This window comes from Manacus candei, unplaced genomic scaffold (assembly GCF_025592945.1).
Source record: "Manacus candei isolate 608988 ecotype Guabito, Panama unplaced genomic scaffold, ASM2559294v1 h1tg000018l, whole genome shotgun sequence".
Lineage (NCBI taxonomy): Eukaryota > Metazoa > Chordata > Aves > Passeriformes > Pipridae > Manacus > Manacus candei.
Window position 1 is genome coordinate 7755994 of NW_026138066.1, and position 19335 is coordinate 7775328.

At 47.1% G+C, this 19335-nt stretch overlaps 1 protein-coding gene and 1 long non-coding RNA gene across 3 annotated transcripts in view; one reads left to right on the forward strand and one right to left on the reverse strand.

Annotated features, from left to right (window-relative positions):
* IL2RB (interleukin 2 receptor subunit beta) overlaps window positions 1-19335 on the forward strand; it is a 36923-nt gene that overhangs the window by 10520 nt on the left and 7068 nt on the right. The window contains exons 1-8 of one of the 2 annotated variants that reach the window (XM_051785084.1): window positions 9880-10150; window positions 11405-11502; window positions 11830-11956; window positions 13471-13582; window positions 14774-14882; window positions 15858-16006; window positions 16428-16614; window positions 18387-18483. In XM_051785084.1, the coding sequence (XP_051641044.1) occupies window positions 11421-11502; window positions 11830-11956; window positions 13471-13582; window positions 14774-14882; window positions 15858-16006; window positions 16428-16614; window positions 18387-18483 (863 nt within the window). In that variant the 5' untranslated portion in view covers window positions 9880-10150; window positions 11405-11420. Of the gene's footprint in view, window positions 1-9879; window positions 10151-11404; window positions 11503-11829; window positions 11957-13446; window positions 13583-14773; window positions 14883-15857; window positions 16007-16427; window positions 16615-18386; window positions 18484-19335 lie in introns of those variants that run through there. The other variant, XM_051785083.1, reaches the window with a different exon arrangement.
* On the reverse strand, window positions 14738-17305 carry LOC127470040 (uncharacterized). The gene is made up of 3 exons (XR_007904146.1): window positions 17120-17305; window positions 16162-16255; window positions 14738-14846 (listed from the first exon to the last, which is right to left on the reverse strand). It is a non-coding gene; the product is annotated as an uncharacterized LOC127470040 (long non-coding RNA).

The following is a 19335-nucleotide window of genomic DNA, read 5'->3' on the forward strand; positions in this document are numbered from 1 at the left end:
GGAAGAAAGCACGTGAGGGAAAACTCAGGAGAAGCTGAATAGCTCCTTGCCCCGTGATAGCTGTGGGAAAGGAGAAAAGAGAAGCAGGGCAAGAAAAGGAACATAAAAGGAGATATTTGACCCTGCTGGGGGCACTCAGATGGGCACAGGTGAATGTGCCTGCACTCAAAGCTCCAGGGAGAACAGGGACACAGCATAGGGAGTGCAGTCATGAGAAGCATCTCTGGCAGCCCCTCAGGCCTTGCACCAGCTGCCAGCAATAGTGCAAGATTTGCCCCACATCAGTGCACTATTCAGGGGGCTGCCACACTGTATCATAGCAGGTTTCCCCTCTGCCTCAGCCTGGTGTCCCTCCTCCTCTCCCAAACCACCTAGACAACCTGCTTCACTTACAACTCAGCCTTGTTTATCTCCCAGAGTCCAGGGAGGGAGAAGGGGTGATGCAACACCCCAGCCAGCATCACCCAGTGCCACAAGCAGAGCCACTGCCTCCCTCCATCTGGCACATTGAAGCCAGATGCCAGTGGTGTGTTCAACCTGCCTCAGAACTCCTTTTTCTCGAACTCGCTTTCCCATTGCTGGCTGGGAGATGCCATAGGTCAGGAAGTGGACCCTGCTGCATGGGTGATGCAGCACAGCTGCACATCTGACAGCAAATGTTCCACTACCTTGTGTGGCAGGGTCGTTCTCTGACCACAGTGAGAAAACAGGCCTTTGCCCAGCCATGCCAGGCTTCAGAGGCCAGCTCAGTGCACACTCTGCTATGACACCCACACATGTGTACACACATACCAACCCCAGATGGACATCTCTCACCTTCCTGCCGACGGAAACTGTTGCCCTTTGCAAGCCTGGCTCGCTCTGAAGATGCTATCAGGAGGTGGGCAAAGGGGGGCTGAGGTTCCAGGCCTCTTTGGTACAAGCACAGCTCCCTCACCTAATGATATGCTTTATCCTTCACCCACAAGCTTTCTGTGATCTCTCGACCTGCAGTTATACCACAATTGTGTGCCAGGGCAGAAGGTTTAAATCAAAGGCTTCTGACAGTTTTTCAATCCACAGACTGTTCCATCTCTTGAGTTTGTGTCCCTTAACTCACAAATGACTTTGGAATTATTGCAAAGTCTCACACCTGTCCCACCCTCAGTTTGCAACAGTTAAAATGGAAGGAAGAAGGATGGAGAGCTTTTGGCTGGGAGAAGCTAAGGAGTAGGGAACTCTCCATCCACCTGGGGTGGCTGGAAATCCAGCCCTGGGTGAGTGGGAGGCAGGAGGATGGGTTCTTTCTTGATTCATTTTAAAATACTTGCACCCATGCCAGTGTGGGTGAGGATGGAGAACTGAGGGCTGACCTGCATCAGTCTCAGAGCTGCTGAGGTGCCTGCACAACTGGGGAACCCAGACAGTGTGAACTGCAGTGCACCTCTGAGGGGGAAGATGTGTCCACTTTGTGGCTTCAAAGTAGCCAGAGGAAGAAAAGGTCCATGTTAGAGGAAGGAGGACAATGGGTCTCCTATCAGACTGACCTTCATCCTCCAGGCATCATTTTCACTGTTCTGGTCCCCTGCTCTGAAGCCCCAACCACCTTTCAGGTGTTTGACAAAATGATGTCCTAGAGCAACACCCGGGCCAAGCATCTTCCGTGAGGTGCCTGATGGTCACTGCATTCTCTTGTTTGCCCCCACACATGCTTTCCTGGGCTCATGGCATTCTCACATTCACTCCTACAGACACTTTTTTTTTCCTCACATGTCCTCAGTTCTTCCTCTGAAGTAGTGGAGTGGGGCAGATCACTAGATCACATGTCCCAGGCAACCAAGTCCTGTCACCTTCAGTCACAGCCAGCAATTCAGCAGATCTTTAGGGCCCACAGGATTACCATTCCACACGCAGCCCAAAACACCTCCCAAGCCCTTGCTTTGCCCCAACTCCCACTTTCTCTCTGTGTGGTATGCTGGTGGCATTGTTTGACTCAAAAATACTTATGCAGGTTTTTACAGCTGTACCACATTTTCAGTCTTGGTCCATCAAGGCTTTAAAATGTTTTTTTTGTAATTCCATTTGTTCGTGATACACCAGAGACTGAAGCACTCCCCTGACCCTCAGACAGGCTTGCTTCTCCTCCCTCATACCAAACGTGCCAGTTGTGGAGGCAGAACAGCTGTGCCTTCATTTCAATAGCTTGACCAGACAGGGACAGTGGTGCATTGGCTCAGACCACAACTCTCTTGTCCTGCAGAATGGCAACCTGAGCCCTGAGGATATGGAGAGAGGATCAATGCATAGCTTTCTCTTTGCTGCAGAGCTTTTTTTTTATTTTACTCCCTCCCCCCACCTTAACATTCTTGTGCCAGCTCTCCTCACCATTTCGAAGCACTGTGCAGAGAGCTCTCTGAGTGCAAAGTGCAGGGGAAGCAGGGGGAGGGTCAGGTGAGGACTGAGAAGGGCAAAAGGAAAAGGTCAGTGATGCAAGCCCAAAGCGATGGCTCTCAGCTGAGCTGCTCTGTTTGTCCGTGGTGTGTTATTTCTACTCAGCAACAATTCACACATCTGCGGACCACAACTCCTTCCACCACCCACGCTCTTCCCTCCCCCATCACGGGGGCTGAGGCAGGGGAGGAGGGGAGGAGGGAGAGAGACTGAACCAGGCTGCCAGCATAATTTCCAAGACCGCGGGGAGAAAAGCCCTGACCGGTCCTTTTCATCAGCATCTTTCCCTCTGAACACTGAGCATCTCTAATGAAGGAACCTGCTGCCTGCAAAGAGCATTGGGAGAGTAGGAAGAAAGAGGGGGATCCTTTCTCTTGGGGTGCAGAGAAGGTCACCACGAGTGTAAGAAGAAAGAGGGGGATCCTTTCTCTTGGGGTGCAGAGAAGGTCAGCACTGGGGAAATGTAGTGACACCCTCATCCTTGAAACATAAAAGCAACAGTGCATGTTTCCTATTAGAATAAGTCTCACCTGAGACCATGGCTAAGCGAAAGGACCCTGCTGCCTGCAGACACATATTGTCCTTGGCCAGTTTCCAGGGTAAGCATTTGAGTGGAGCCAAGTGCTTGATGCCCTCTGTGCTTCCCCACTTGTCCCAACTGTGTGTATGTGTTTGTGTGCACAAATGTGTGCACAGGTGCAAGCGGAGGGCAGTGCCTCCGTGGACCTTCCCCGCAGTCTGCTCCCAACTGTGGGGCGCAGCAACCTGCCTAAAATAGCCTTCCCATCCCCGTGATGGCTGCAATTGCTCTTTAGAGCTGCAGGGAGAGGGAGAATGAAATTATCAACTTCTTCAATGCTCTGTGCCATTTCCTGCCTCTTCGGTGTGAGGTACTGGAGCAGCAGGGAATGGTGATACTCAAAAGGAGATTCCCCTTCTGCCCATGCATGTCAGTCAGGAATAGAAGAGGAGGAAAGTGACACCCTGCAAGTCTTTCTACCAGGGAACCAAGTCCCGTTTCCCCTGAGACCTCTACATCCCATTTTCTAAATACAGGCACAGCCAATGGGGCAGATGTGGGGAGATGTGGCTTGCACTTTGTGCTATGGCAACAAACCTGAGAAATACCACATGTACAGGGCTCTGTGTTGCATCTCTCAAGGAGAAACTACAGGCTCCTCAGAGACCATAGTGGTGAAAATAGTAACGTCCACACTGCTTGTTTTTTTTTTCAAGTAGTGGTTTTGCAGTGTTCACCAGGATCTGGCCAGTAATCTCCACTAACAAGCAGTCTTGCCTACCTATAGCCAAAAAAATGGGCTTTTCACTTGTGTGCAGCCATATCCAAAAGCCTCATCAAGCTGCAGAGCCACTGTGATACAGGCAGTTCACCTCAGAGTAGGCTCCCTAGTAGGAAAAGTCCTTAGAGGAGGAAGCCCACAGCTGAAACCCTTGAGAGATAGTCTCTCGAGAGGGTTGAGGAGCCCCTTGGGTTGACCTGTTTCACAAGGTGGTACATCACCTTGAAGTGACCTCAAGTCTTTGGGTCAGGTGATGGACCTGAACATCACCCTTCCCTTCCACTCCTTACAACCAGGCACACGGATTGTGCCTTTCTCAGCATGCCTTCTGCCTCCCAAGGTGGGAGCAGCGACACTAGAGGGCAAATGGGGGGAGAGCTGAACCTGGGAAATCACAGAGCAGGGGAAAAATGGCTCTCCTGTCTGATCCCAGGGGAGAGACAGGAACGCAATTCCTGAGCAGCAAGCTGTAAGGAGACAGGAAGCTGTCTCCAAACAAGTAATTTCTGTACAAGCATTTTAATAACGTGAAAGTTAATAATTGCCACAGTCACAAATCAGTAACCCTTGTAAGGGCTTAAGGGGGAGCAGGAAGTTGGCCTTTGGGTAAGCATGACATCATCAAGCATATTTTAAAACAAAATCAACAATCTAATTAACTCCCTTTCTAGAAACTGCTCAGGCAAAGAGATGAAGAAAATGGAGGAGGAAGGAGAGCTCTAAGCAGAATGGGAGTGGTGGTTGTAATGATTTTTTCCTCTAGAGAAGGAAGGGAAATGTGATTAAATTGGGACCAAGCCTCGCTAATCAAAGTACCTGAGGGTTTATTCTCAAGAATCTCCTTACAGTTTCGTGTCTTGCCTCCAAGCAATTTTGAATGTACAATAAATCTCTGAATTTTTCTCAATTTATTAGGTCTGGAAGCCATCATTGCTTCATATTAGGCTTGTCAAGCATTTGTACCCTCTAACTTTAAATAGAGAGAGATGTAACACATTGTCAGGCTGAAAAACAGAGCAGGGCTTTATCTCTTCAAGACTGCCCAGGTAACAAGGTAATGATTTCCCTCAAGGATGAAAGCAGTCGCTGATGCTGAATAGCAAATCAGGCAGCATTCAGCTCATTACCTTGCTTGGTCATAGATTTGGTGTAAGGCTGTTCTCTGAGTTCAGTGCTGCCTTCCTGTACAACATATAACTTGCACAGGCCCTCCCTCTTCAATACAGGTCAGTGAGAAAGTTCTGTAGGCACTCTAGCCATGCATCATCAACATTCAATGCCAGGAGAACCCTTAAGAACTTGCATGGGCATGTTTTAATACTAGAAGTCAATAATGGCCCTACAGGCCCTGGCAATGGACACCTGTGATGCAGGACCTGGTGCCTGGTCTGTGAATTTGTTTCTGAAGATGGAAGGATGTCAATTATGCCCCTCTCTGTGCTGCAGAAATTGAGATGCAGAGAGGATGTGAGAGCTGTACATATACGGTGATAGTTCCAAGGGTATGCTGCCTTCCTTCCAGTTCACACTGCTGAGTTTTCCATGGTAAGTGTGCCAGGATAAGACCATCTGCATACACAGGCACCATGATTATGCTGACAGAGAACACTTGCCACACTGCTGTGGCTCAAATGCCTGCAGTGCCTCATGCACCACATCCACAGGCTCAGACAAGAGTGTAGGTACTGGCCTTCATGTTGCTATGCTTAAGGGTATTGAGAGACACAGAGTGACAAGCCCAGGGTGACAGCCCAGGTCTTCACTGAGTATCTCTAGGGAGGGACTCTGGGTCTGAGCAGCCCTTGTGGCACCACAAGCATTCATCAGGGAAGCTCCTAAGAGCTTTCTTAAGGCTTGACTTTACTGCTGGGCTCCAGCCTCTCTGACCAAAGTCCTGACACTGTCTAGTTCAACCCAAACATTATGAGCAGTTAGGGCTCAGATCCTGGGCGGGGGCATCTCGTGACTGTCTCATGCCCCTGCTCATGAAGTCATAGCAGCATTTTCACAGCCAGGCAAGCTAAGAGTGAAACTGCTTGAAAGTAGCATGCTTTCCCTCCCACCCTTGTTTCCCCACTTCTCTGGGCCTGTGGCCATCACTGTCAAGGAGTGAAAGTGAACACCTCCTCCATTGCCTCCCACCTGTGGCCCCAGACTTGCCTCAAATGAGTGACTGTGAATGCCTCAGCTTCCTACCAATTTTGTCCATTTTCTTCTATAGCCTACAGGGCTAGGGAATTCCTACTTTTGAACATTTTGTGTATTCATGTGTATATTTGATGCCTACTGCTTTTATCGGTCAGATCTATCAGGACACCCTCTGTAGGGCAGAAGCTGAAAGGGAAGAAGTGCAGGAACATCATCCACTGCATAGTTAGGCTTAGTACTTGCTGCCCAGCATCGTTTGTTGTGGTACCTGATTCCAGAACTTAAACTCCATTGCTTAAATACCTCTCCACTTAAACACAATGATGGAGATTAACCTGAGGGCAGTGTTTAGCCTGTAGCAGCAATATCCCTTGGGATGATGGAGCAGGAGAAAAAAACATCGGAGCAAATTTGCCATTTTGATACAAAGCAAAGCCTCTTTTAGATTGGTAATGTGAACAAATTCAGTAGAGAGCTCACTGATACACTAAACAGTGGTTTCCTGCAAGGCCATTTTTACAGACTTTTTTCGGAGTAGAACCGCAATTTAAGGGGAAAATAAGTGCAGTTGTAGAACAATGGCAGAGTTTTGAGAAGCGCACATATACGATTGGCAGGAAATTCAATGTAAAGGTTATAGTTAAAACAACATTATTTGGAAAGTACCAAAAATAACTAACACAGCTTCTAGAGATTTCACTGTGTATCCTGTCAGGAAGTGAATTTTAGTGTCCATCAGGGCATCTCTGCCCTCATCCCTTCACCTCCTGCTGGTTCTGGACCCTTTCCACTGCTCCACTTCGGAGGGCCCTGTAGACAGGACACCAGGATGGATCTACTGAGCCCTTCACTGAGCTCACTCCTGGTGAGCTGGGTGGTTTACAAACCACAGGCAAGGCATCCCAGTTAGCCTGGCACTCTGGTTCCAACTGGGAGCCAGCAAAGGGAAGGGATGTGCCCAGCCTGATGACACCTGATGAATTGATGAATTGTGGGGTAGTTTGACACCACACAATACTTTTGCACTTCACACTTCTTCACTGTCTCTGTTCTTGTCTTCACCTCTGCCATTTTGTGCAGACTCTCAGTAGACACGCAACTGAAAATGAGCAGTTTCAGCAGCACTGCTCCCCTCTCTGTGAGGGGAAAAAACAAGCTTGTGTGTAAAAAAATGTGCGTAAGCACATGCCTCAGTCTTGAATATTTTTAAAACTTACATTGCCCCTGAAACACTGATCTGGCCCAAACAACACCTTTAACCAAACTTCCATTACCACACTTTTACCTGCCACTTTAACACTGAACAACAACGCTGACTACGGAGTTCACCCATCTCAGTCACCATTATGGGGACAGGAAGGTGGTAACAAGAACACCTCACATGTGTTGCTGATAGTGTGGTTTTGTTTGGCTTCTCACATTGCAAATGGCACAATTCCTAACAATATTGGTGTAAAGGAGATAAAAACTTCCAAATTCTCAGTAGTACAATGTCTTGGGCAATCAAGTCCAAAAACTGTGCTGACAGCAAGCATATTTATCCGTGCCAAATGGGGTCTGGACTTAATACCATTATTTATGCCACAGAGTTGTTGCTTTAGTACCTTGTAAACTGTGTTTCCAATGAAAATATGTTGAGGCAGTTTGTGTCTTCACACATTGGGATTTGGCTGTCTGCTGTCTGATCCATCGGACCATTCCTTCTCCCTTCACAATTTTGGAAAAGTCAATCAATTCCAGTTGCCCTTGAGAAAGAGGTATATCCCTTACTACTGTTAAGCAAGGATGGCTGAATAGAAGAGTTCTGGCTCTCCATTGGGAGCCTCATTGGGTAAGTCTTCAATGTGACATCAGTTCTTACTAGATAGCAAAAAATCTGCATAAGCATCTATCATAGAGACATGGATCCATAAAAAACCAGTCTCCAGTGGCTGACCAGATAAATCCTTGTTTCCAACTGCTGCAACCCCTCATCTTCTATAAGAAGTAACTGCATTGTAAGTTTTCCTCTTCTGCTATTTCAGGTATCACAGTGCACAACCAACCTAATCTGATTCTTATACACTAAAAAAAAATCAACTGAGCAATAAAAGTGGGTGCTTTGTGCTCTTCCTTTCCCAAAGTTATCTCTGGTCTTAAGGAAGCTGCAGATTTCTCTAGTCTGAAGGATAAACAGGAAAATATATGGTTAACATGAATGCTCCTTTGCAGCTGCAACACTGGTGATACCAAGAACTTACTCACAGAGGACTTCATGGTTTCAGTTTAGGACTTTGTGCCAGAATAAGCTGCATTCATTTTAAGAGTTCCTGGGAAAGGTGGGCTGTGGCCTGATGATCTATGCCATTACTGCTCCACCCCGGTAGAGCCTCCAAGGCCCAACATACACAGGCAGTGATTACCAGAGCAGGGGAGTACGCAGCCCATCCTTTCTCCTGCTCCTCTTCAACCGAGGCTGACTGGTTCTGATTCCCTGGTTGTCTTCCCAAAGATTGGCCACGACAAGGGTCTTCAGATGACTAGCAAGAGAATCCAGATGACATCTCTCAGACTCTCAGTCCTTGTTGTATGTGGTGAAGAAAAAGGTGTTGTGTTCCAATACCGCTGGCTAAGTGAGGGCTTGGTCTGGATTAACCGCAGTGCTTCCCCAGAAATTGCCATGAGGATCCACTATTGCAGCCTCCTGCAAAATGGCTCTGCCCACGTGTTCAAACTACTGTTTTCCTCCAACGCTATTTCTTTTTGAGGTCTGATATCTTCTGAGATTCAGTCTCTGGGCCGGGTTTCTTGTGGCTAAAAGCTCATCCTCCTCCCATACCCTTTTTCCACTACCTGAATGTAAGATCCCTTTGTTGTTAAAGGAGGTTCCATCCTCCAGGTTTATAGAGTCCTCAAAAAGAAACTGCCTGGAAACTTGAGATTAGCCTCCTGCAACTTCTGGTCAGCTAAACCTTCTTGCCAGACCTGAGCTTGGGCTTTGAACTGCCCTGGGAGAGAAAGATGAGGAGCACAGAGTGTGGTGACCACTGTATATGTAAGAGATTCTCATCATCTGGCCCCACACCAGCGGCCATCATCATGCAGCCCAGACCAACAGGAAATGTGATATGCTGCACTTCAGAGAATCGTATTCATGTATGATAAAAAGAGAGGGGTGTGGGGACACATGCAGGTCCATATCTATCCTCGAATGAGGTAGCTATCAGACTGTAGATTTGCATTTGTGTGTCTGTCTCAGCTTTGGATGTGAAGGCAAATTAAGGGGTTGTCTTTCTGCAAAGGTGAGGGCACACGAAGCTTTGGAAGGTGGAAAATATTTTTTGCATCCTTGTCTGCTGAACAGGCACTGCAGCTACTGCAGGGCAGTGTTGCCTATCTGGACTAGCTGCAAGTCTCAGGTGGGAGGGGTTGATTCTTCCTTCTCTGGAGAGAGTGGGGTGCTTGGCTGGGTAGGGAGGCCGTGGGATGGGTGTTCTTGTGGTGTCACACCATCTGCAAGTGTGAGGGTGTGTTTCAATCTTTGTCAGCACTGCCCTCATTCCACTCCTGCTCTGACCCAGGATGGATCCTCTGAAACTGGGACACTGATGTGGAATCTGGTTTCATTCTGTATTGCTCAGGTCAACAACTCAGATTATTTTTCACAAAGTGGTCTGTGGTATTTCTACTCTATACAGACTCTTGTCCCCAGTTTCAAAGCAATCTGTAAACTTGTGCAGACCCTGAAAGCAATATGAGTGATCAGTTTGGGTGTCTGAAAGAGGAAGCTATGGGTCACTTGCCAGTGTCTCAAGAGGATAAGTCCTTTCCACTCACTCTTTTGCCTCACAGCAATGGTTTGAAACTGGTCCCAGTATATCTGAGCACTTCAAGCTAACACCTGACCCCTCCACCCTTGTTTCTGCACCTATTGCTTTACCAGCAGGAAGTAGGACGTGGTTTGGGGCTTTTTATTCTTGGCCTCGCTAGCCTTTTCGATACTTCAGGGCCTTGTCTCAGTCTGACAAGGCAAGCAAGCAGCAGCTTCCTGTGCAAAGGTGAGAGGGAGAAGACAGAGACCATGCACATATGAGAGGAAGAGCTCTGGAGTAGAACTGCTGGGCTGGAGGCACCTCTCCTCTTATGGACTTACACTGAGCTCGGATATCTGCCTTCATCTCTCTCCCTTTTTGCACTCACCATTCCCATTGACATTCAACATCTGATTCCATCCAACATCACGACCCCAGCGACTTCCTTCATCTGGACCACTTGGTGACTAGAACTGGAAGGTAAAGGGGGCAATGCCAGCTCTCTCCCACATGGGGGTGGCTGATCTGAAAAGCATCTTTGAAGGAGTTTCAGTCTGACAAACTGAATCTTGCCGTTGGGGAGGGCTGAACACGTATTTATCTCCCTGTCTGTCCGCAATCTTCTCAAATCATACCCCACATCTCACAACCACACCACCAGCTTTCTCTCTCTTTCTCTTCACTTTGTCTGCTCATGTATCATCATCATGTTTTTCTTCCTCTGAACCTAATCTTTTATCGCAACGGGAATTGGTATTTATAAACCCTCTCTTCCCGCTCCTCTGGCAGTCCCAGCAAGGTCTAGTGGGACTCCAGCTTGTTTTGCTCAGGTCTGCCTGGGCTCCAGGGTTGGTGTGAGGTGAGGGTAGTTCCTTCTCCTGCGGGCAGAGGCAGATCTCAAGAGACAGGTGTCCAGGTGGATGCGGGGAGAGAGAGAGAGAGAGAGAAGTCCGTACCAGTCTGTCTAATACGGAGCATGACTGTACAGGCTTTGTATTACAGTGAGGCTCCCTGGGTGCCAGGGGTGCATGAGGGGTGCTGCAGTTTCCTTATTACAAAGCCCAAATTTTCTGATATGCCTGAAAGCACGACTCCTTCCAAGGCAAAGCAAGGTCTACTCAGATGGTATGTAGTTTGTGTATGACTCTGTAATATTTTTTGATATGGTAAAGCCTTGAATTTCTAGAACCTGGAAAACTCTTTCTTCTTCCTGATTTCCCTGCTGGTCCAAACGTGCTGTTCAAAATCTGCCTTCTAAGCCATGGGCTCTGCAACTAACTTTTATCTGTTACAGAGACCCCTCTTACTCATCAAGCACCTAGTTATTTCAGCCTTCGGGCTTACCAAAAAAAGAAGCTCTTCAAAGCACAATACATGCGCAACCAAGGCAGCACTCTCTACCTGAGTCAGCAAGCAGCCTGAAACAACACACACGGACTGCTGTGCACTCACTCACGCGTTTTCAGAAGGCGCGATTCCTGCAAACAGCCTATCTGTGCTGCCCTGTGAACAGTTTCACTGCTGAGAAAAGCACCCAAGGCTGGAAAACAGTGAGGTGCTGAGGGAAGAGCACAGACTCCAGAGTGGAAGGGATATAGGTTTCTGAGCCTAGAAGACTGGTAGTGGCTTTGAGCCCTGCCCCAGGACAGTGGATGCCTCCTGTGAGATGACTTCTTGACATCTTCCTTACTTACGCTGCTGAGCTATGTTGTGGGGGTGTCTTCTCTCTTTCAGTGTGTCACCAGTACAGATGAAGCCCTCATTGCTGCTTGTGTCTCACCTCTGCCTGTTCAGCCTCACGCATCCCTTGTGGGCATCAGACTCAGCACAAGGTAAGAAGCAATTCCTTTGACCTGTGCCGGCTGGGTGGGCAGGGAGGGGAGTCAGCCGAAGGCATGTGTGTGCCATGGTATGTTGCTGTGCAATGTTCTTGTTGTAACATACAGCTAGAGGAGGCTGCAAGAGTCACAGGTCTCTTATGAGCACATCAGCCTCCAAGGACACAGAGAAGTGAGTGGCTCTGCCTTTCTTTTTTGTTGGAGTTATCCAGCAGAGGAGTCTGTGGTTTGGGATGGGGCAGAATTGTTCAGGGTGATGGCTGACTAACTAATGCCAAGCTAACTGAACCACATTGCTGTCCATCTCTTCTCTGCTGGCAGGTGCCTCCAGCCTAACTTGCTGGTATGACTCACGGGCGGCTCTCTTCTGCGACTGGGACCCAGGCAGGGACCTGGTTGAAGCATCGTGTCAGCTGGAGATTTTATCAAATCAAGGTTTTTGTGACAGGTAGGTGATTGGAGAGGCTGAGGGAAGCCAATGCCACTTAACAAAAATGTAGGCTACCCCGTCCCAAGCCAGGTGTAGTGGAGTCACAGAGCTGAGGTGCTTTGTCTTGTACTCTGTCTCTAACCCATGTGGGCTAAGATGCTGGCAGCCAGTGCTTAATGTTTGCCATCTGACAGTCACAAACTGTCTTGCATGACCCATCTTCCAGCTCCACGGCTCTATCCATGTTTCATTTAAAAAAAAAATCCCTCTTTCATGTCTTGTTAGCCACCCTCTGGACTGAAAGACATTTTAAATGGAAAAGGAGGATGTATAGACATGGGGGTGGAGAAGGGTGGATTTGAAGTTATGCAGAGGCCATTTGCCCATTGCCAGAAATAACTGCAATGTTTCACCCTGGGTAAGAACAAATGAAGAAAAATACTATCCCCCTTTCCTTTCCTGGCCCTTTTATCTCTCTCAGTTCATGATGTTTTCCTCTCCCATATGCCTCCCAGCAGAGGGGAGGTGTGTGGCCAGTGCTGTAGTGGAGGCTGGCTGAGTCTGTGTCATTTCCTAATAAGACATCTCTAGTCAAGAGGTTTACCAACCAACCCCAGAACTTCCCTGGGTGCCTGTCATCAGGAGAGGCTCAGTGTGATTCTGGCAGGGGGTGGGTTACTTGTGACTGTCATAGAGACACCTCCAATGGGGTTAGATGGGCAAGTATATCCTGTGGCCTGGTGCATGGACCTAGAAAGCTAAAACATTTATGTTGTTCCATGGGTGTGAATCACAGAGGCTGGGGCTGGAACTTGGGCTGGATTTGTCACTATACCATCCTTGACCGGGGCCCTAGGACAACACCTTTCCCCACTCTCAGCAAGTTTCAGGCCTGATCTGACCTTACAGCTGGATCAGGGACCTCAGTCAGATACCCCTTCAGCTGCAGCCCTACAGATGCTCTCCCATCCTGTCCCCCGCCATGCCATAGCTCAGCTTAGGCTGTCCAGCTGCTTGTCAGAGCAGAAGAGAGGTCATGGTGTGGTGCTGCCATGTGTGATGTACAGTCCTCACTGACTGGGATGTGACTTGGTTCAGAAGGTACATGTTACTCAGTATCTGAGATCCTACAGGAGTTTCAGTGGTTTGAAGGAGACCTGTAAATCCTAGAGGGGCTGGAAAAGGCACCTGTCTTCCAGGGCTGCAGGGTGCGGTTGTGGGCAGCTCTGCATGCCCTCTGATATCAACAGGATGCAGCGAGGGTAGGAAGAGAGTTTTGTAAAGTCTTTGAAACTGGAAATCTACTGTTATCTTTGGCCTGAAATAACTGGGATGCACTGACTCTCCATGTGCCAGCACATAAAATTTGTTTGAGTGGTGCAGTGGGGAGAGCAAGTAGGATTAAATCTTTGCTGCAACCTTTTGAGCAAATACATGAGGATGCAAAATGCTTTGAGAGCCCTTTAGTGTTACATAATGTTTGACTAAATACAAAACAACCTCCCTAGCTCATTGTTGTTCTCTACCTTGAGTCTCATGTCATCTCCCTTACCCGGAAAAAACAAGAAGGACTGTGAATTACTCAAGGCAGAACACAAGAGAGGACTGAGGAGATGCATCAAGACCTTCAGCCAAGACAGTAATGTGAGTAATTCATCTGGGATGGCCTAGCTAATGACAAGGTGGAAAAGATTTCTATGTGTATTTTGGTGTAAAAGGAGTGTGACATTCAGGAGCAGTATAAAAAGCCCACACCTAATCCCTGACTCCAGTTCTGGAGTTGGGCTTGGTGCTGTGTGTTGTTGACATGCATTGCTCCTGTGGGTTCCACTGCAAGAGGGATTGGCTTCATTGTTAGCTGGGCCATGCTGTCCTGACTATGCAGAAAAGGTGCAGGACAGACAGATCATATGCAGTATCCCATGTCTCAGTTTGCTGGGTTTGGCCCTAACCCATTCCTCTGAGGAGGGAGGACATCACCACCAGCTCTGAAGTCCTCTCTTGATCTCATTTTCCTTGAAGAAGTCAATATCATTTTCCAGATTATTAACTACTGTGAAGTCTGGTTAGATGTGTCAGCTGCAAGATGCAACAGCAACACATCACTAGAGCTAATGGTGATACCAACCTTCTAAGTATTATTCTTTATTTGGATCAATCTTATTTTAGACTCATTATGTACTTCCTTCAGTCATACCCAGTTACTGCAGTCCCTGTGATTTCAGAAAATGCCCACCCAAATATGAGCTAATTCTCCTTATTGTTAAAGCCACAACCAGTTCTAATGATAGATAAGCTTTCTTACATTTGCATATCATGCGCAAAGACAAATTGCAGGGTTGGTAAATAGTTCCAAAATCTTCTTTCTAATCAAGCTAATTTCCCTATTGCTTATTCAATAGTGTATGATGCACGTGGTCCTTCAGTATCATTCCATTTCAAGTGTAACATTTAATGCTAAAATGGTTTCAATCTTACCAGTGAACATAAAATGATTTAGTAAAAAGAATTTTTCTCAATAAATGTCACTCATAGAAAGTAACTTTTTTTACTGCTTAGTCAGCACATATAGGAATCTTAGCAAACTAGCATATCACATTAGTTTGTGCCCTTCTTGCAGTACACAAAAACATCTGACCACATATAGTATAAATCTTACATAAAGTATAAATCTTTGGTTCCTCATTCACCACTGAGATTTATGCCTTTCAGCCACAAATATCTTCCATATTTATTGTCCAATATTCCTAAATATCTTATACACAGGCAATGCTTTGAAATTTGAATGCATATTCATGAGGCTTCATTGTCACTAGTGGTTAATTTTCCTTACAGACTCAATGCTTCACCAGGTCAGACCGTCTTGCCATGTCTGTCCATTGCCAGATTGGAGAGAATAAGTCTGTACCTGCGAGAATAGAAAATTTCAGTCCCCTTGCAAATAGTGAGTACTCATCTGTCTTCCAGTTTCTGAAACTTCCCCATGAAAGGATGGTTAATTTTTCTTCCCCATCCACCCCTATGCAATACCCATACCTGATTTTAGGTTTCTGTCTTTTGCTTGTCCCCTGCTATGAGTACAGGTGGAACACATTGACTTCTGCCACTTGCACCTTTATCATGCAGATTCATGCCAATCCCATCCTGTCCTGTCCTGTGTCTGGGACACTGTTAAATGAGAGTGCTTTGCCCTAGAAGTTCTGCTTCAAACAGGCAATGGCAGCTCAGCTCCCCTTCCAAAAAATGTTTTGCAAGGAGTCTTGCAGCTCTTCCTTTGCTCTCCTACTAGGTGTGTGCTTCCACCCTCCTTTAAGCCAGCTTTGGCACGCACCAGTCTTTGCTGAAAGGATTCCCCTCACTAATCCAAAAGCAAAACATCTGCTTGGGACATTTTTTTGCTGGATATGTGAATTTACCTGTCTCAAGGAGATGTCCAATAGAGCTGCTGTGAGATGAGGTATAAGAGGGCACGGCTGGAGTCAAGGATCAGGAAGATTCAGCCTAGACAGTCCATGTAACTCCATCCCTGTGGCTGTAGCTCTCTGAAAAAGCATCTGGGAAGCAACTGTCTCCCCAGCCATGTTCTGTTCCTATCCATGCAGTTGCCATGCAGATCACCCATATAAGACAGGATGCTTGGCCCCATGGATTGATTGCACTGACTGCAGGGGCCACTCTCACAGGCTCACAGGAGGAGCTGCCTTTAACATAGCCCAGAGGCAATAGGCCTTTTGCAATTAGTGACAGTGGGGGAAAAGGAGGAACAGAGAGGGGGAATTCATGAACTCTCTCATGTGGCTGTAGCTTGCTAGAGTCTGTGAGCACAGTCAAGACACCAGCCTTGCTGTCATGGGGCTTGGCGTGCAGTCCTGCTATGGACAGAGTGGAGATATCAGCCCTACTCCTTCTCTCTTTCCAGTAAAGCTGAGACCTCCAGGAAATCTTCATCTGGTTAACATAACTGAAAACACCTCCAACTTAACATGGAGCCTGAATATTTCCTCTCACTATTTGAATGGGGAGCGGGAATACCAAGTGCGGTACCGAAACATGAGTCAGTCCTGGGAGGTGAGTACAGAGTGGGATACTGGGACCTGTTACCATACTAATCCTGGTCTTCTTTATATCACCCAAGACTTGCTCCTGGGCCTCTCTTCAGGATGAAACCAGTTTTAGTGAAGCTGGAGAGTGGATGACAACCCCCACCCTTTTATCTCTGTCACCTGCTGCCAGTGTTTGGTGATGACAAGGAGGCAGATGGGGATCCCATTTTACTCAGTGCTGTCGCAAAGAAATTCAGACAGTTCCAGGACAGACCTGAAAGGGATGAAAAAAAGCAAAGTGAAGAAAAATTTTCCTCCAGGGTGAAAAAGCAGTGCACAAGGTGTAGCAATTTGAGACAGGTCTTCTCTGAGGGCTTTGGAAAAGATGACTACATGAGGCTGTAAACCAGGGTGTTGATGATGTTCTAAATTTGCCCTACTCCCAGGAGGCCATGAACTTGCCCATTGAACATGACCAGATGTGGGCAAATTTTGAGAGACTCTCACCCAACTCGAAATATGAGGCAGCTGTCCGTGCAAGGCCAAGTGCCAGAAGCACCTACAAAGGCGTGTGGAGTGACTGGAGCAAGCCGATACTGTGGACGACACATGCTGACCATAAGGATCAGTCAGGTAGTCTAACTTGGAGGGGAAAATGGGGACTCAGGGAAAAGAAGGTAGAAGGGCCAAAGCAGGCTGGGAAGCTGAAGGAAAATGGGTAGGGAGTACTGTGTTGGCCAAAGAGCAATAGAAAGGTTGGAAACAACCTGTCCCTCATAATCAGTTAGGTCAGACCAGTTCAGCAGTGTTTAAAGGCAAAGACCCCCTGACTCCAACAAAGCCCCTCTGACGTCCAGAAGCCAGACAAAATTCACAAGGTGTAAATCAGGGACTGCTTCTCCAGAGCAGTGGGGCCATATGTCTGACCTGCAGAAGCAGTGGCCAGGACTGGCATTTTCCCAGATGCTAACATTACCTAGGAATATACATCCAGCTTCCTAAAATGGCTCGGTTCACTGGAGGTACTAATCAGTAAAATGCAGTGAAATGCAGTGAAACAGAGCTCTCAGCTCCTAAACTGAATGACACCTGAGCCTAAGAAGCAGAGTCTCATGGAGAATGGAAGAGACAGACTTACATGCATGTTAAGTCCCTCTCAAAAAGGTCTGCTGAGACTTGCATCAGTCACTGCATGAACCTCCAGCCTTGAAAAATAGTGCCCTTTGATGAGTCACTGGCTGTGGTCTCTGTCATTTTTTTTTCCGAATTGAGCAGATAGATGTTATTCCTTCTCATGTCGCCCCCACTCTGCCCCTGCTTAAGCCCTCCCTGTTGTGCCTGGTGCTGATATAAACAGAGGAGCTATGTTTAGAAAGGGCACTGTGTTGCTGTGGCAATCAAATTTTGACAGTGTGTGATGTCAGTGAATAGGATACAGCCGCAACCAGTTGTCATAGCAACCAAGACCCAAAGATAACCAGGATACCCGAGGCAGAGGAGTCAAAGTGATCTGAGTAGCATCTCAAGGACAAGGAAAGAAAGAATGTACTAAAAACGTCTCCTCCTTCTTTTATTTTTCTCTATTCCCTAAAAACTACTCCAGAGATGCTCTGCATGCCCAGACCAAGGTACATGAGGGATGGAAATGAGGGGCAGGTGGGGGAAACAGGCACCAGAATAGCAAGACCAAACAAAGGTGGATTGGGGAGATATGTTTGAAAGTGACAGATTAAGAAAAGTTTGAGATGATGCCAAACAAATTTGAGGAGTGCTGGCAGCCCTGGTACTGTGGGAACTCGGTCTCTTTCTCCTAACGCTACAATCCAAGTACTAAAATATGGTGTAAAGCTGTAACCTTCCTAGTCTTCTAAAGCTTTGCTACAGCTCTCTAAAGAAAGAAGCCAACCCCTTGATCCCTAACCATCCTTGTCCTTCTGCCTTCTCAGAGACCTGTGAACCCTATGACTCTGTCTCCCCCCCGACTCATAATGCTGTTTCAAGTCTCCAATCCCACTTTAGCTGTTTTGAGGAGAACCTGCTTTCCTTTGCAAGGAGATAGACAGGTTGATGGACACTTCAAACAGCAGTCTGTGATACCTTATGTATGGCAAACCCTAGTGGTGGTGCTGTTATGAACAGGGGGTTCAAGCTCTTCAGCTTGAAGTTATCTGTTAAGCAATGCTTAGACTCTGAAACCCATATCAGCTCAAAGGCATCCTACACAACATGTCAGAACTCAAGTATCTGACCTGTATATTATAATTCTGTATACTGTAATCGTATATAAAATTATAACAAAGGCTCATTTTGATCACCTTGAACAGCCATGAAAAGGCTGCAGGTTCTACCTCCAGAATCCTGGTTAAATTTTCACAGCAATTTCTTTGTTCTTTCTCATCTTGCAGAAACGTCCTGGCCAGCCCTGCAAGCTCTTATAGTGAGCACTTTCCTCTTTGTCATCATTGGGACTGCCTTCCTTATTAACTTACGGAACCTGAAATGGTAAATGAGAATCAAATTTTCATCTCTGTTCCTCTCCTGTATCTTGTATGTATTCTCAAAATCTGGGTTATTTTTCGCTTGGTAAGAAGTCAAGGTAGGGATGACTTTGAAATATGGTTTATAGGCCAACCTTTTGAGGCTAACATTTGCCTGGGGACACATATCACCACCCAAGATGATGTGGTTTCACCACCATCGTTGTACTGTGCCACACTGCTGTGACCTGGTGCCATGTCCCGGCTAAATTTAAAACAGCTACCTCAGCACATTTGCTGCCCAGGGCTTAGAGTGGTGTTTCCTGGCAGAGACGCATCAAAATTGCCTCTTCAAAAGCGGGTCACTGGGTTGAGCACTCTCTCAGTAGCGAGGACCAAGCAAGCCTAGGTACCACTACCTTCTCATTTAAACACTCCAGCAAGAGCTCAGGCAGGACATGGTGACATTTGGTCTGCAGGCAAAACTCCTGAGTGAGGAGTACAATTCTTCTTCTCCCTGGTCTGTGCAGTCCTCACACACTGATAAACCTCTATATGATGCTTTAAAGATCTCTTTGCCAGCATTTTTACCCAGGCATTGCTTTTATTCAGGATGGAAAGTGTCTCACAAGGTTACCCCATGCAATAATAGGAACAGTGACCTGTCAGCATGATGCGGTTAGAAATAGCTACAGGTTTTCCCATCTTGGATCAGGGGTGAAGAAGCAGGGTGCTGATGTTCATGACAGGGGGCAGGGAGAAATATTTCCAGGGATGAAGCAGCAGGGTGGTTTCTCTGTAAGGAAAGAGAGAACCATGTTGAAGGAAGATGGATACTGAGAAAGTCACTGGTCACTGTTTTACCCTGATCATAACA